General features: G+C 35.8%; 1 protein-coding gene across 16 annotated transcripts in view; it reads left to right on the forward strand.

Annotated features, from left to right (window-relative positions):
- The first annotated feature begins 8,316 nt into the window (after window positions 1-8,316).
- Window positions 8,317-16,979, forward strand: part of LOC18441855 (Zincin-like metalloproteases family protein) — a 35,115-nt gene continuing 26,452 nt past the window's right edge. For 13 of the 16 annotated variants that reach the window (XR_016057100.1, XR_016057101.1, XR_002282240.2 and 10 more), the window contains exons 1-2: window positions 8,319-8,619; window positions 13,186-13,307. Coding sequence is in view for 6 of the 16 variants with exons in the window: in XM_020672087.2 (XP_020527746.1) it covers window positions 8,511-8,619; window positions 13,186-13,307 (231 nt within the window). In the remaining 10 variants the exon portion in view is untranslated. Of the gene's footprint in view, window positions 8,620-13,185; window positions 13,308-16,979 lie in introns of all 16 variants that reach the window. The other 3 variants (XM_011627916.3, XM_088868987.1, XM_088868985.1) reach the window with 3 other exon arrangements.

The following is a 16,979-nucleotide window of genomic DNA, read 5'->3' on the forward strand; positions in this document are numbered from 1 at the left end:
TGTTAGTAAACGTGTGAAATTAGTTGAGCTCATTGAGGTTGAAGTAATAAGAATTGAGCAATAATAAATGGAAAATTAATTAAAGCACTTGCAAGAAAATAATATTTAATATTTTATCCGTATCTTTATTGAATGGAAAACGTTTAGAAAGTGTGAGGCTCTAAGCAATTAAATTAGGGCGCACCTCAAAATTTTCATTGGAAAGTATTATTTTGATGCTCAAATATCCTCCAATTGATCATCTTGATCTCAAGATACTTGGATATGATAAAAAAATAGATTTCAAGCTTTAGAAATAGTGCATCTTATAATGTATTTTTTGACCGTCTATTTTCAAGTTTTCATATATTTGTTTGACCTGCAATATTTTTTAAGCTTTAAATTTTATAATTAAATATAAAAATATATTTTAAGGCTATCACAAAGATTTTCAATATTGAAGCCACATTTCTATTTGAAGGTGTATATTACTTTTACTTTGATTGTTTAGAACCTTGGCTCTATGCAAATTTCACTCATAAAATAATATATAATCTTGAATTAGGATGGTTATAAAAAGGTACATTGTTAAATAATTTACCTCTTGTGGATATTTTGATTAATTTTTTGGGAAGTGGCATTTCTGCACCTTCCTTTTGTAGAAAGGATAAGTGGGGACTTGTGCACACTCCTTTTGCTATTTATAAAACCCCATTCGAACCAGCACGATGTGAAAGACATTTTAAATTGCTACAAAAGCATTTTAATGTTTGTTTTTCAAAGTTTTGCAAATGCATTTAATTGATATGCATAGATATGAAATTAACAATCTAAAATTAAAATTTAAAATACGTAACTTGCAGTATTTAAATTATATCCTTTTTAATTTTATGATGAGTGCATATACTGTGTTCCCAAGCAGAGTGTACATATGCTCCTTCAGTTAGAAAATCCATTTGGGATAATTTTAAAACAAATTTGGGAACAATCGGATAATCATTCGATAGTTATTTTAAAAAAAAAAACAATATTTAAATTTATGTGTTTTTCAATCTTTGGATTTCACATTCTCATTCGATAGTTATTTAAAACATATATATATATATATATATATATATATATTTAATTTTTTAGTTTTTCAATATTTGGATTTCACATTCCAAATATGGGACGGCCTCTATTCAATATCGAGATAGTTTTTTTTGGAACGCACGTGACTTTGAAGAGGTATGCTAGCTCAAGCACCAAACTATATCCTTCAAAAGCAGTGTGGTAATTTGTAATTAAACTAGACAATAAATAATTTAAGGGCAAGCTTTTTATGCTTCCCCTACAGCATAAAATTTATATACTTCCCTTTATCCAACCATCCATTCTGAATGGAGGGCTAAGATTGCTCCAATCACAATGTCACGTCTCTACACTATTTTATTTTTATTTGTTTTCTATGAACTATTTTGACACCAAATTTGGACGTCCAATCCTATATGAAACTCGCACTAGCGAAAAATACTAAAAAAATATTTCAATAAAATAAAATGATCAAAATACCCTTGAAAGTTTCAAAAGATATTTTGGTCATTATATTTTATCGAAATTTTATTTTTAATATTTCTTACACGTGCGCCCCAATGAGAATATGGCACATACCAAATTTCATGTCATACAATTTACATAAAAAAAAAAAACTAAAAACAAAATACTTTGAGACGTCGGATTTAAGATCAAACGGCGAGTGGCTCTCTTGATCAAAATTGGACGGTTGGATGGTAGGGGAAGTATACATCTTCTATGATGTAGGGGAAGTATAGAAACCTTTCCTATAATTTAATATGGATGGTGGATATTTATTTGCAAAGCGAGCACTTGCCATTCTCAATGTAAATGTTGAACCTTGGACTAAGTTGAACATAGACCCATTTTAGCTTCCAATTTTTTTGCTTTCATATAAAGAAATGATGTTTTGGTCCCACAGGGATAGACGATAAGACGAGAAAGAGCATACTTAGATGGCTGGCCATGTGTGGTACAGGTCCAATAGTAGAAGGCTGTAAAAAGGTAACGGGGACAAAAAGACAGTTAAAAGTAGTGAGAAAATATATGAAAATTTATGACCTCGTTGAGGATATGACTTTTAATATAGTAGAATAACGGATCAAGATTCGTATAGCCGACCCCAATTAATTAGAAAAAAGCTTTAACGATGGTAATGTTTTAGTCTCAAAAGTATTTGATAAACAAGCTCAAGGCTGAGGTGATAAGTTGTGAAGAGTTGCATTCCTTTAGAATCCCAGTTTAATATTAAAAAAGAGAGCGGGGGAAGGGGAAGGGGAAGGGGAAGGGGAAGGGGAAGGGGGGGGGGGGGGGGAAGAATTCCAAAAGCATTTGGTAAATGTCTTACCTCTAAGTGCTTTCCAGTTATTTGGATTTCAACATCAAAATACCTTATTACCAATGTACCCACCAAATTTGCCTAAAGACACAAATGTTCATAAATCCCTCCGTTGAGGGTGACTGGTCGGATTGGGCTTAAAATGCAAATCTTAGGCACCAAGGTCCACTAAGTAACGATGGCTACCCAACACCTTACAAATCCTTTTGAAAACTGAGATCACTGGTCAAGATCAATGAAAGACCTGTAACAACTAAAACAGTCCGGAAGTTTGATTAACAAACAACAATATTGCATGTTAGATAGCGTTGGAAACGGCAGGCCAGGGGGTCGGGTCCAGGCAAAGTCCTGGTTAGTAGGGGTGGCAATGGGTCGGATTCGGCCTAGCTGGATCCGGACCCAGACTCATACCCGAATGTATTCAGGTCTATGTTTGGACCCAGACCCAACCCGTCGGGTCTAAAAGTTAGACCCATACCCATAACCATCGGGTCCCGGGTCTATTTTGTCGAGTCCCCGGTCTAGTCGAGTCCATTGCCACCCTCACTATTAACTTCCTTTTTTGTAGCCGACAATGGTGAACAACAGAGAGCTAATTTTGGAGGGGTAGACGATTAGAGAGAGAGAGACAGATAGACAAACAGACATTCCAGATCCACAAAGAGAGCTATGTCTCCAAGAAACTGAGAGAGGGAGAATTACAGAGACGGAGGATCCGATGGGGTTTGGCTGTTTGGGAAACTAGGGGAAGACGAAAAGTATTGAAATGATGTTAAAGTTGGGGCTTTGGCCTTTGGGAAATTAAAAAATTAGGTCTGGGTACCTGTTGGGTCGGGTATAGCAAGACCCGTACCAAGACCCGGGACTATCCGGGTATCCTTTATTGGACCCGGACTCTACTCGTGGGTCCAAAACTTGGACCCATACCTAGACCCATGTCGATATATCCAACGGATATAGGTCGGGTACGGGTCCATTGCCATCCCTACTGGTTAGACCTAAACCCGATGTGCTCCAAGTCCAATGGACACAAAATCCAATTGGTCTAGTCAAGTCATGTTAGATCGATAGATTTGTCTAGATTGGTCATGTATTGTTCGATTCAAAATCACATACACACATACATGTGAACTCCAAAAGACAACGGTGTGTCACAATAATCAAAGAAAAATTTATTTTGGACTTTGTACCTAAACAATGACACATCTTCAACCAATCAATTTTAAATCTAACAATGAATTATGATTGTGACCTCCTTATATTAAAAGTAAATGGTCTCATTGTACTCTCTCTCTCTCTCTCTCTCTCATATATATATATATATATACCCGTCAAGATTAGATGCGGCATGATGAGAATAACACACACCTAAAATTTCAAGTGATTTGAATTTGTAAAAAAATAATTAAAATTCAAACACTATTAGACATCTGTGTTCGTCAGATCGGCTCAGATTCAATTTGGACCGTTAGGCTTATACTATTCCATGAGCTAGTGGGCTCACCTAAGCTTTTTCCATATATATATATATATGGCAATGATTTCATCCGATCGTTGTCTAGTAATATGATGCAACAACCTTAAAAAAACAACTTACGCCCATTTGTTTGATTCAAATTTTGAAATATATATTATTCTCATTCTAATGAACAATCACAAAAAAAATAAAAAAATTGAAAACACAACTTAAAAAGTATTTTTTAGCAAAAATTAACATAGGCTGTTCATTTTGGTGAGATGCTTAGATCTAGACCTAAAAAGGACTTTTTCATTTCCATTTTGTTTGGATGGCTTTATTATCATTAGATGAACAATGTTAAAAAATAAAAAAATGATTTTGAGTTTATAAAGGCTAAGATATTGAAATTTACAAAATGAATTGTCTAGATTCATTTTTGGAGGGGACTCATTTTGAACATATATACGGTTCAAATTGAGCTTTTTTTTTTTGGTGATTGATTATTGAGATGAAGAGAGTGTGTGTGCAAATTTTGAGGTCATACAAATACCACAAACATAGTTTTTTAGAAGTGCCGTTGCAATATACTATACTACAACCGTTGCATTGGATCTTTGCCTTTATATATATATATATATATATATATATATATATATATATATATATATATATATATATATATATATATATATATATATATATATATATATAAAGAGAGAGAGATGGCACGATAAACTGGATGTCAACTTTAGTTTGCTCTCTACAACCCTACTTTCCAATCTTGATCATGTGACATAGAAGGCCTGCCACAATATTTATTTTATTTGTCTTTTATATACTATTTTCATAGGAAAGGTGTGCCCATTTTTTATTATGACAAAACCTAATAAATGCAAATTGTACGATAAAAAAAATAAAATAACCAAAATAATATTTGTGATAAATGTGCATCGATAGTATAACTTAAACAACAAATCAAAATATAAAATTTACAATGGGGTTTGAATGATGCATTTATTAAATATGTGATTTTTTACCATCCTCACTGAAGGTATGACCCTTGATAGAGCAGAGTGACATATCAATATTTATATAGCCGACTTCAAATAGTTGGTAAAAGGCTACGACGGTAACGATAATCATTCATAACGAGTTGATTGATCATTGAACGAATCTATGTTTATAATTGTCACTATTAAAAGTCATAGGACACTTGCTTTTCAAAATATCATGGTGATTTTGTGAAATATATATTTTAACTAGAAAGCAATGACTTGTCAATAGAACAAAACGTCACAACACCCAAAAATAAAATAAAATATTAAGCTTTTGTTTTTATTCCAAGTGCCACCAATTTGGATCTTTAAGGTCCAAAATCGATATTAAAAGTATGAAGTGATGCAATTCTGAAAAATAAATGAATAAAAAGATTATGGCGAAAATGGTGACTTAGAATATTGAAAGTGTTGAATTAGGTTTTTTTTTTTTTTTTTTTGAGGGTTGGGGGAGAGTGAGAGAGGGGGGAGAAAAGGGATACATAAATAAAAAATAAAGCTAGGAGGTATTTTTGGTATAACAAAAAAATGGGGATATATGTGTAAATTTCTCTAATATGAACCTGTATATTTGGGAGAGTAGTAAGTATAGAAGATGTCAACCATATATTATAAACTTAAGGCACACCTTAAAAAATCATTATAAAAGGTTGTTCCTATGCTAGAAAACCTTTCAATTGATCATATCGACTTTCGAGGTGTATGGATGGATAATAAAAAAAAAAACTGTTTAATGCGGGCTGGACTTCATTTCTACACAGGCGATCAAGAAAGTGTAAAGCATCCATCTTAAAGATGGATGTAACTAGGTGTTTCATCTAGAAATAATAGAAACTAACAGTCCAAGTGCTTTCTTACTAGAATTATTATTTATAGTTTCAATTTTTTTTTTTTTCATATTCATGATCTCCATATCAGAGATTACTTGCCTCTAAGAATTAAGTCTCAAAATCCATCTCAAAAATGGATTTATTAAGATACCCACATTTCAAGCCTTACAAATAGAGCATGGTGAAAAACATTAAATATTTTAAAGTGTTTATATATCTGCATGATCAAGACCATTTTGTAGTGCATTAAATTTCATAATTATAAATAAAGCAGATTTTCAACCATTGTAGAAAAACCTGGACGTAGGTCACGTCGATACCCTGGGCGTTGAACTAGAATCTTGTGATTTTTGTGCAGCATGCACCTCTGGAACCTGATAGATTAAAAGAAAAGCATTATATTTCATGGTTAGCATAATTTAATGTTGGCTCAATCATAATAAGGACTCAATTAATATTTAGTAATTATGCAAATAGTACGGCAACATACTGAATACTAACAATATAATGTTAATCAACGTCGTAATTGGCACAATTTTGTTTCCAATGTTAATCAATGTAGTAACTGGCAAAATCTTGCTCTTTTTTCCTTTCAAGCACCTCGAATTTGTTCCGAGGTGTGTGGTGTATTGAAGCTTTAGTTCTCCACTAAGCGTTTTAGATAATTTTTGCAATTTTTTCTTCTTTTATACATTGGGAATTTCATCATGATGTCTATGAGAGGTGAACTATTTAACATTTCAGATATAATTTTTAGTTTAATTTTAAAATATTCATCAAGAAATATATGATTATGAGTTAGAATAGTTGCAAAAAGATCAAAAAATATATGATTATGAGTTAGAATAGTTGCAAAAAGATAAAATGCTGAATAATTCATCTTCACCAGATCTCAAGTGAACTCTTAAAGGGAAAAAGAGTTCTTATATCCAATTCAGTTGTTGATATAATTTCCAAGGTAAATATGAAACTTCATTGACTGCTTTATTTGAAGCTAATTCAGTTAGTTGCCTCTTAACACTTGTTAAGATGAAAGTGGACCACCTATTTAAATAACATTAGTAGTCTGCATCTCACAAATAGCAAGTACACACCATGTATCCAACTACTACTTTGTTTACTTGACCAACTAAAAACTGACAGGTCTATGAGTCTCACCTAATTTTCACAGATGCATAATGTGGATTTGCTAGGAGTGTAAATGAAAAGGCCAATGCATAAATTTAAGGCCATTGATGATGATCCAGGTTGAAAATTAAAATATCGAGAAGGGTACAAAAGTTTTCCATATTGACTAGTGAATTTCCAATGAATTTGCTATTTGCCAGTGGTTTAACCTCTTTTTTTAGGTTCAAATTTATGTTTTTTTTGAGTTATGGCATGCTCATATTTGCAATAGTTCTTGAAAAATGAGAAAATAGTTTTCTCAGGAGAATGCAATGGATGGTTGCCCTGTTTTAGGAAAGAAAAAAATATTATTGGGTCATGGTGGTAGCACCTCTACGCCTTAGTTCCCATGATGTGTTTTTCATTCTTACTAACATCAACACCTTCAAAAATCTAACTTTCAAATTATTTGAAAAAATGAGTGAGGGTATGTCTGTCCCACTGAATTACCCAAAAAACCAAAAGATAAAATTATCACCCGATTGAAGCCTTAAAGGGATTTGTTAAACTCCAAAATTTGCAGACTATCTCATCATACTGCAAACACCTACCCTTTTTTGTTTTTTCTTAGAAAATGATACAATTTTTTTTTATGGGCCAAATCTCACCACCTGGACGACTTATACTCCTCTAGTTCATAAAAACTTTGTTGTTTTTTTTTTTGAGATTTTATTTTCACGATATTCTTTGTGGAGCCAATATGCATTTGGTTGGAAGAAACACCATTAAGGCACTGAAGATCAGACCAAATATTTCCCTCAACTGCTTCATTTGGTGGATTATCTTCCAATTTTGACTTGCCACCACTTTTTGTGCGTGTTAGGTGGTTAAAGTCGTTATCGTATAACATTATTTATTACCTCTAGTAAATTTTGATGGGCTTTCCCTTGAAAGGACACATGACATGTTATTGTGGCTACGGGAGCACGCTGTATATTTATTCCCTCGAGTACAAGACTTTCACAAATTTGAAATTTTGGGATCCACTTTATATCATCAAATAAGTATTTTCAGAAAACAAAATAGATTGTCACCTCCCAATTGCTTTGACCTGGCTATCCAAAATAGATTTTATACTTTTGAGTATTTTAAAACTAAAAAATCAGTGTGAATCAATTGGATCAGTGATCCCGCCAGTTGAATTGGTGAAAGATTGGTTTCAAAAAAATAAAAAAAAATAAAAAATGGTGGGATTTAGGGTGATGCACAAGACCATCCGCTAAATCCAACCGGAGCACCTAAAACATGATTTTTACCGACATGAGCGTACACACGCAGTTCAGAAAGTGTAAATAATCCAATCTAAGAACAATAGACACTAATGATCAAAATGTTTTTTTACTAAAATTATTATTTTTAATTTTTCAAAATTTATTTATTTTGCCATATTTATGATCTTTAGATTACATGTCCTTAAAACTCAAGTCTTAAAATCTATCTCAAACATAGTTTTATCAACAGGCCCGCATTTGCGGGCTTGGCCGCATAGAAACCGGTATCGTCGCTTTATTTTTCCCGCTCGTTTTTGTTGTGTCTGTAACTCCTCACCATAAATACGCCCAGCTGACTTCACTTGAAAGCCCACTTTTCTTTTGCCCTAGTTTTCAGCTCGAGCTAAGCTCGTGACCATGGCAAAAAAGGCAGAGAGGAATAAGATAATTGCCATTACTGGAGCCTCTACCATTTTGGCAGTGGCTCTTGGTTTCTTGGTTGCCCTAAAGGGTCACAAGAGGAAACGTAAGTTTTGCTTGACACTTGGATGCATATATGTCAGGAATTGCTCTCAAATTTGTTTGCTTTGTTCACCAGTGGCTCTGTATAATCTGTAGAGGTACCTTTCATTTTATTTGATGATATTGCTTCGCTTGTTGAGTACATTTACTGTTGAAGGAGCAGAAATCAGGGCCGCAAACTCATTTTTACTGCATAATTCAAAGCAACCGAATGATATGTCATATTTGTCTTTGAAAATGTTGGATATATTTGCAGATTAATGGCCTGATTTTTAGGAAGATTGCATGGTCGTGTGAGATCAACAGTTTTTGTTGATAGATTATTTTGATCATCTATTGTTTGAGTTGTGGACACCATCCTGAGACGTGACATGCGAAATTAGGGGTCCAAACACATTATAGCTTCATACATTTGATGAAGGTGAATCCTTTTTTGTTGTCTGGCGATGAAAATGCTGAATGTATTTTTCTACCAATTGCCTGAGTATTGAATCCGAAGAAAAATCTTAGTTAATAGGGTTGCAAATGGATTTCAAATAGAGCATGGATCAAATGGGACGAACCTCCTTGATTATTCCAACCCTTGAATATCATGCTCTGGTGCGAATCAATGGATAAAGCTGGATAAAATACATAACCTAGAAACTCCCCAATGGACCCTCATCAATGCTACTGTTTTACAATGATCTCTTCTCAGAGGGGGCAGCCATTTCACTTTGCACGCGATAAAAAAAAAAATGTTCCACTGCTCATGTCTAATTGTTTTGCAAATTTATTGAAATGACTCTAATGTCTGCTCAGCAGTCTGCACATAATTTTTTAGTCCAAAACCATAGTTGGATATCATTTCTAGCTTTCTAACCTTTCCCGCATAACAATGATATGCATGTCGGGAATGATGTCATAGGCTTGACTTTGACACAGATGTGCATGTTGACACATCAGACATTCCATTGGATACTTTTGCGCCGTGTACCCAGATGTGCCTTGAAATTCTTGATTTAGAAACATGACACAACTTGTCTTGATAAGACGCGTGCCCAAAACTTACGGACACGTGTCCAACTCAGCATTTTGGATACATGTCTAAGACTAGACATGAGTGTATGTAATTTTTAGTCTATTTTATTATTATTTAATTAATAAGTAATTCCACATGCAAATCCATGTGTATGTACTTTCATATTTAATTAATTAGTCTATTTTCCATTTTTTTGTGTTCTCTGTCTTATATTTCATCTTTTTAATGGCTCGGACATGGCTCGGGCGAGTGTGAGCTTATTCATCCATCACTCAGCTTGGGCAGGTGCCAACTTTGCTGCCCAAGCCATGTTTTGAAACACTGCCTTGGACTAAAAACTGACACCATTAATGCTACACTATATAGTGTACTCAGAAACTATATCTACTACTATTTTGTAAATCTAGAAACTGAAAGTTAAAGTTTGGCAATGTTTAGGAATGCGCTAGGCAGCTGCTGGGGGGCAGGTGCCTTGGTTTCAAGGTGCCTGATAAAGATACAGACACACGTTTGTGTGCGCACGCGCATGTGCATGTGCGCGTGAGTGCGTGCGTGTTGTCGACGAAGGAATGAACAATGAAACTGTGCTAAAAACACACTCATATACAGACATTTAATGTAGAATCAAAAGATTAAAATGAATCTTGAACATTGCAAATTTGAAAAAAAAAAAGATTCTGAAACTTGAAACTAAGTTAATGTTGAATCGCATCTCACAAGTTTAAATCAGTAAATATGAGATGCAACAAATTAATAACCAAAAGGAGTAAAAGAAAATAGCACGGCCAAGTTCCATAACTCAGTGGCATATGGCTGAATATTGTGGTTCATGGCTCCACGTCCAAGACCACATACTCGAAATACTTAACTACAGCAGCAGTTAAGAACATCTCAACATTCCATAATATAGAGAAAATGATATAAATGAAATAATAAACAAAATGACATTAAGTGCATTGTCATGTTTAGTCTTTATCTTCTTTGTAATTGGCATTAACCTCAACACCTCCATTTGATTCCAAGATATTATCATTAGAGTCATCACCCTCCTTAATATAATATAATGGCCCTCTGTAGCGTCTTCTGAATTAGCCTCATTTTCCTTCCCCTCCTCCTCCTTGTCTGTGTACCAGGCATAGTAGTCGACCTAGTGGTCCTTCTAGGGTCAGAAGGTCGTCTCGAAACCCTCTCAACCGTTTCCTAGGTCAAAACTGAAGACTTCTTCTACAATTCTATTCTAGGATCAACCAACCACATACTGGCATCATATAAGTTTTTCATAACAATGGGATCCCTCTTGTCATGGATAAATTACTAAGGTTCTTTTGCTCAAGCCTATTTCCTTTTCTTTGTATACTCTTGTGAGAAAATGCATGAGCTAGACTAGAACTAGAGTAATCGTGGGATAGAGTTATATAATTAGGTAAACTCATAATTAAATCATGTGTTGCATGAACTTGTAAAGCTATAATTTAGAAGTTATAATCATAGTTTATGAATTTTCCATTTATAAGTTATAATTATAATTTATTGATTATTTATGTATGTATTTGTTATGTTATTTTCTTTTTTTCCTTTTTGGGAATCATTGAGTATTGTATAATGTAAATTAAAATTTAGTGATTCTTCATAATATGAATTATTATAATCTTTGCAATTATTGACTCTTACCATCTCAAATGTACTCCAAATGCGCTCACAACTAGATGAGCTGCATGTCAAGTTTAATACGTGGATGGCCATCTTTTGCTAGTTGGGGCCCTACTCTCATTTTGGCTCCACCATTGGCTTGCAATTACGTTGTTTAATTTAAAATTATAATTTATAAGTTTGCAAGTTGTAACTAATAAAATTGGAGCATAAACTATACAACATAAGAAACTATGCAAGTTGAAAGAAGGATTTAATCCTTTGTCTTATTGCTGTCCCAAATGATCATAATGCACACTTGTATAAGATCAACTCTTCATTGTATATCTTATCCTCGATATCCTTATCTGGAATGAGACTCATGACATTTGTTGAACTATCCATAATTTACCATTCATCTCATCATCCAATTCTGCATGAGAGAATTTTAGGTTCAAATGATAGCCAGTTGCATGCAAGGCCAATAAAGTTTCTTATACCGCTTTTCCTCTACCATCGCCCATACTGGGCTGTACATGCTCTCATCATTTCCCAATGCCTTGCTCTTTCTATTACGTCGTATATAAGGCCCACAAGTGGGCTTCACCTTACTACCTCCTATGTGCAAAACTTGGATCAAGGTTAAGAATACCTTGTATGCATACATTGCTCCCATTCCAAAAAGACTTTTACAAAAATTATCGTTTAGACATATATCCTTTTCCCTTAAGTGTTATTGGACAACTTGCTTCTAGATCAATCCTTTGAGGGGAGCATAGACTTCAATTGCTTTCTCTTATCCATTATGCTACGTTGAGTTTGGAAGGAGATGGAAAATCTTGTGAGTTGTGACCCTTGGCAATGTGTCCCTCTTCTCCTGAACTTCGTCATAATGCTAAGGGTAAGGTTGTGACTGTCACTACAGCCCTATTCCGCTTTGCGATGCTTGGTTCCCTTGCTGCCTTGTTCTTTTTTCTGGCATATCCTTTCTAATATTTGCAGAACATTCTTAATTTGGGCAAGATGCTCCCTATTACCTTTAAGGTGTTTTTGAATCTATTATTTCACAACCCCCCACCAAAAAAAAAAAAAAAGCTAATTTGTATCTTGATCATAATAATTGCAATGTACATTATTTCAACCATTTTTTTTTGAGAAAAACCATATTTCCTCTCTGGATCTCCAATCCTACGAGGACCTGAATAAGACATTGGAAGAATGACAGATTTCAAATATAGAACAATTTGACTAACCTTTGCTGCCGGGTCTTCCATCGTCAGTGTTTTGGGTAAAAATCGAGCTTTAAATCACTCGAAGTTCCTCTTGTAATCTCTCTTGACAGTTGAAAACAATCCTATCCAAAAAAACTGGATTTGAGGAGATCTCTCAAATTTCTTGGATTTTTCAATCACAAAACAGTTCCGAAAATCTAATTTTTTTTTTCTCCTCAAAAATTCCTGTAAGAAAGCTTTTGAGGGAGGTATGAAATTCCCACGCCAGCCCCCCTTGGGGGTGAAGGTGGGAAAGGCATGTTTCCCCATTGCCCAGGGGCAATTTCTAACCTAGGTCCATGGGTTGGCGAGGTGGGGGCCACCTTAGCTAATGTGCAAGGTGCCCACCTTGTTCTAGGGGAGGCACCTATGCCCTTGCCCCCCCCCCCCTTCCAACGAAGCGCTGGCTGGGTGCCGAGGTGGACCGCCGTTTGATGCACTGGAATTTTAGCTTCATCCAAAATCTGGTCACTTCTCATGCGGCCCCTTGTTTGGAGGATAGATGCTTTCTATTTTAGATATCTACGAATGACTTTGGGATTTTTGTAGATAGATGCTCTTCATCATTGAAACCAATGAAGTCATATGATTTACAATTTCACATTTATGTGCTTACATGCGTCTTTTGTGCCTCATTATGGTATTGCAGGTCTCCACGGGTTTATTCTTCAAGTCAACCTTTCTGCTTCTGAAATTCTCAAGTTAGCTGATCGCATAATTGCCAAGTCAAAACTTGTTCATGACTCAGTGGCTTCGGTGCCTCTTGACAAAGTACTTGCCAAAATCTATTAAGTGCTATATCTTAAAGTGTTGTGAGTGCTTTGGTTGTCTTCTTTTGAATATCCCAAATTATGTATTCCCTAGTCAAAATTTATTTGCTTCTAAAAGATAATTGATTTGCTTTTATAAAAATTGAGTCTACCTCTTATTTTATGAGGATGTGGTGCCTCATCGGTGCATGATGGGCTTTTGCACTCAACGAAGGTCCTTAGGAAGAGCTTGGCAGGGGCTTAAGAGATTTGGGTATATTGATGTGTTTTTCCTTTTTTTTTAACTATGTAGTTTAAAGCTTAGACTACAGGATGCAGGCCATGTAGACTGATAGGTGATATTCTTTTGTTGTTGTGAGACTGCTTAGGGGCTCTTTCAGGCTGACATGGTCATTTTAATTAGAGTGGTATCATGCGAAATGGGATCCTTCGAGTTTTAGTTGTGGTAGTCACAATCTCATTGTCGGTAGGTGAAAGTCACCTTTTTTTTTTTTTTTGACTATATAGTCTAAAGCTTAAACTACGGGATACGGGCCATATAGATTGATAGGTGATATGCTTTTGCTGTCTTGAGACTTCTTAGGGTCTCTTTCAAGCCGACATGGGTCATGTTAATTAGAGTGGTAATTGGAGGCATAACTATAGGGTCATGCGGAATGGGATCTTTAGGATTTTAATTGTTGTAGTCGGAATCTCATCGTTGGTAGGTGAAAGTCAATTTTGGGGAATGAAAAAGAGCTTGCTCTTTAATGCAATGGTATTCATGAATGTTGTCTTAGAGGTATAATTGGAGATGGTCAGAGACTTCTCTAGTTTGAGGCCTGGAACCTCAGGTTCTTGCCCCAATGGGGAGTGGAAACTTGACTTGCAAAGGTATTCTGTGGATCTCATGGGCAGCTGGTTTTGACAAAGGCAAAAGTGGTGCTTAATGGGATTCAATTCTTTTGGAGCGGAATGTTTCTGCTGTGTGGGAAACCCTTCACCTCGTTCTTATATTGAATGTTACGAAGGATGTGACAGTTAACTGTCCATGGTATATTTCATTTTTGCAGTAGCTTAGTTGTGGTTTGGTGTTTGTTTCCTGAGTAAAAGCGCATAATTTTCTTATAATACACTCCATGATTCTGGTAAATCAAGTTTATGTGTGTGTGTGTGTGTGTGTGTATATATATATATATATATATATATATATATATATGTATATTTATCTACATCGTCATTTGAGCCTTATCCCAACTAGTTGGGGTGGGCTACGTGAATCATGTTATGCCATTCCCCTCTATCAAGAGCTGTGCCCTCAGTTAGACCATAAGTTTTTTCTTTTTTTCTTTTTTGGGTAGGTTAGTGGGGATGGGGTCCCCACATGTGTAGAAATAAAACTCAAGATGACATGTTGTGGCGACCCCCCACCTGTGTAGGAATGAAACTCAAGATGACATGTTGTGGTGACCCACCACCCTGACTACCTAGCCTTAAGCCCATTCCTAGTCAGACCATAAGTCACTATATTTCTTCTCATTATTTCTATCCCTGTCTTTTTGGGCCTTCTTTTTATCCTTTTAGAGCTTTCCACTTGAACCAAATTATCCCTCCGAAGCAGAACTGTTCTAGGTTGGCGTTGTACATTAGTCAGACCACTTGAGTCTACTTTCCCTTATTTTATTGCCTATTGGTGCTACCCTTAGGTTCCTTCAGATGTATTAATTTCGAGTTCTATCCTTTCTTGTCTTGCTACTCATCTATCTCAGCATCTTTATCTTAACCACAGTCATTACATGGATATGTTGTTTCTTGACCGCACAACATTCTGTCCCAAAATGTATGACTGGTCTTATTCTATAGAACTTTTCCTTCAGTTTTATTGGTATACGACGATCCCATAGGACTCTAGAAGTGTTGGGTGAGTGTGGCTATTAAAGGCCTTATGAGTGCTTGTAAAATGAAATATATATAGTGGAACATGAACTCAGTGGGAGTGTGGTCCCTTGTGGATCATACCAAGCAAACAGTATTTGCTGATAGTAGACTGTGCTTGACGTGTTAGGTCAGTCTGGTTGGAGAAAACCCATATTACCTGGGCTTTGAGAATTGTACCGATGAGGGTTATATGGATTATCCCTTGATGAGGTCGGGGTATGCCTGTATGAGTGAGTCGAGGGACTGTGTAGCCCTTGTGTGTGATGGAGGGCTTCAAAATGTGGCCAAAGCCTCTTCATTTGTACCATCACACGACATGTATATCGATAGCTGTTTTCGAGAAAGCGTACCACTTTTCAGGGTGAAGCGTATGCATGTGCGAGAGATACCCCCTGTGCACCATCGAGCTATGGATTGTATCAGGTCAGGATGACCTTGGGTTTCGTCTCCAGGGGGACCTGAAATCCATATATTAGGACTGTGACCCCTTGCTCATTGGCTAGACTTGGGTGACCTACTAATGACCCCTTGCTTATTGGCTAGACTTTGGTGACCTACTAATGACCCCTAGCATGGACTGTGGGTCATGGGCAACGTTGGGTCAGTTTGAGAAAGCATGTGTGGTTCGTCGTTCGCGGTTGGACATGGAGTGCCCTAGTGGATATTTATTCCTGGACCATATGGATCCTTTTCCCATCAAAGTTTTTAATTTTGTTTATTTTAATAATATATGATTTTTTAGAGTTGTTATTTGAATTTTTTTGAATCTCTGGATATTTTATTTATCAAATTTAGATTTATAAAAACAAAGATATTGATTTTATAATGATTTAAATATTAAAATAATCATTTTGTGCATTTCCAAAAATATAAAAAAACATAATTGAATGGGAGGCCCAATAGGTCTTTTGGGCCCACCATTGCAACTTGGGTGGACCCCCTGTATGTGCCCAAATAGGTGGCACGCTCCACCTAGAGAAACCTACTATGTTGTAGAGATCAAGCTCTAAAGCTTGAGAGATAAGTTTGTGTTGTTTTAAGTAAGCTTGAGCTTTGAGGAAATTTTGAATAATATTTTGGTATGTATGAGAAAGCTTATGCATAAAATAAGAAAGGATAATATTATGATATATTAATTTTTTATTTTGAATTAATTGATGGGAAATGGTTTAGGAAGTGGGGGATAATGGTCTAGCACCTTTCATAGGATGTTGATGATCCATCTATGGAATGAAGAGCTCATATCTTTCACCCTACAAGTCACCCAAGGTCAATGGTGCATATTTAATCGCACATGAGTGGCAAGCCGAAGAAAACCTTAAGAAACCCTAATCTTGTTCAAGCACTATAAAAATGGATTGATCCCTACTCAAATTTCTACACCTTATCTCATACACATAGTTTTCATCTCTCTCTCCCTTAACCCACCAAAGGGGGCACGCCCCACTTAGAATATATCTCTCTCTCTCTTGAAAGTCCTAAAAGGGGGGCACGCCCCACTCTCTCTCATCTTATGATTCTCTCTCATGGTGTCTCTCATGATCTCTCATCTCTCTTTGGGGTTTAGACTATGAGGTTGTGGTAGAAAAGAGAAGCATCTCTCAAACTAGGTTGCCAAGGGGATTCACAGTGTTTGTGATCAAAAGGGTTCATGTTCCATTGGGGTGGCTTGTCCAAACTTGCTTTCCCGGTTGAGATTGAAGGTTTACCATTAGATCCCGTGCCATCGAAAGGTGGTAACTCGGTGTGGGGTGTT

This window comes from Amborella trichopoda, chromosome 6 (genome assembly GCF_054954075.1).
Source record: "Amborella trichopoda isolate Santa Cruz 75 chromosome 6, AtrichopodaSantaCruz75HAP2 v2.0, whole genome shotgun sequence".
NCBI classification, from domain to species: Eukaryota; Viridiplantae; Streptophyta; class Magnoliopsida; order Amborellales; family Amborellaceae; genus Amborella; species Amborella trichopoda.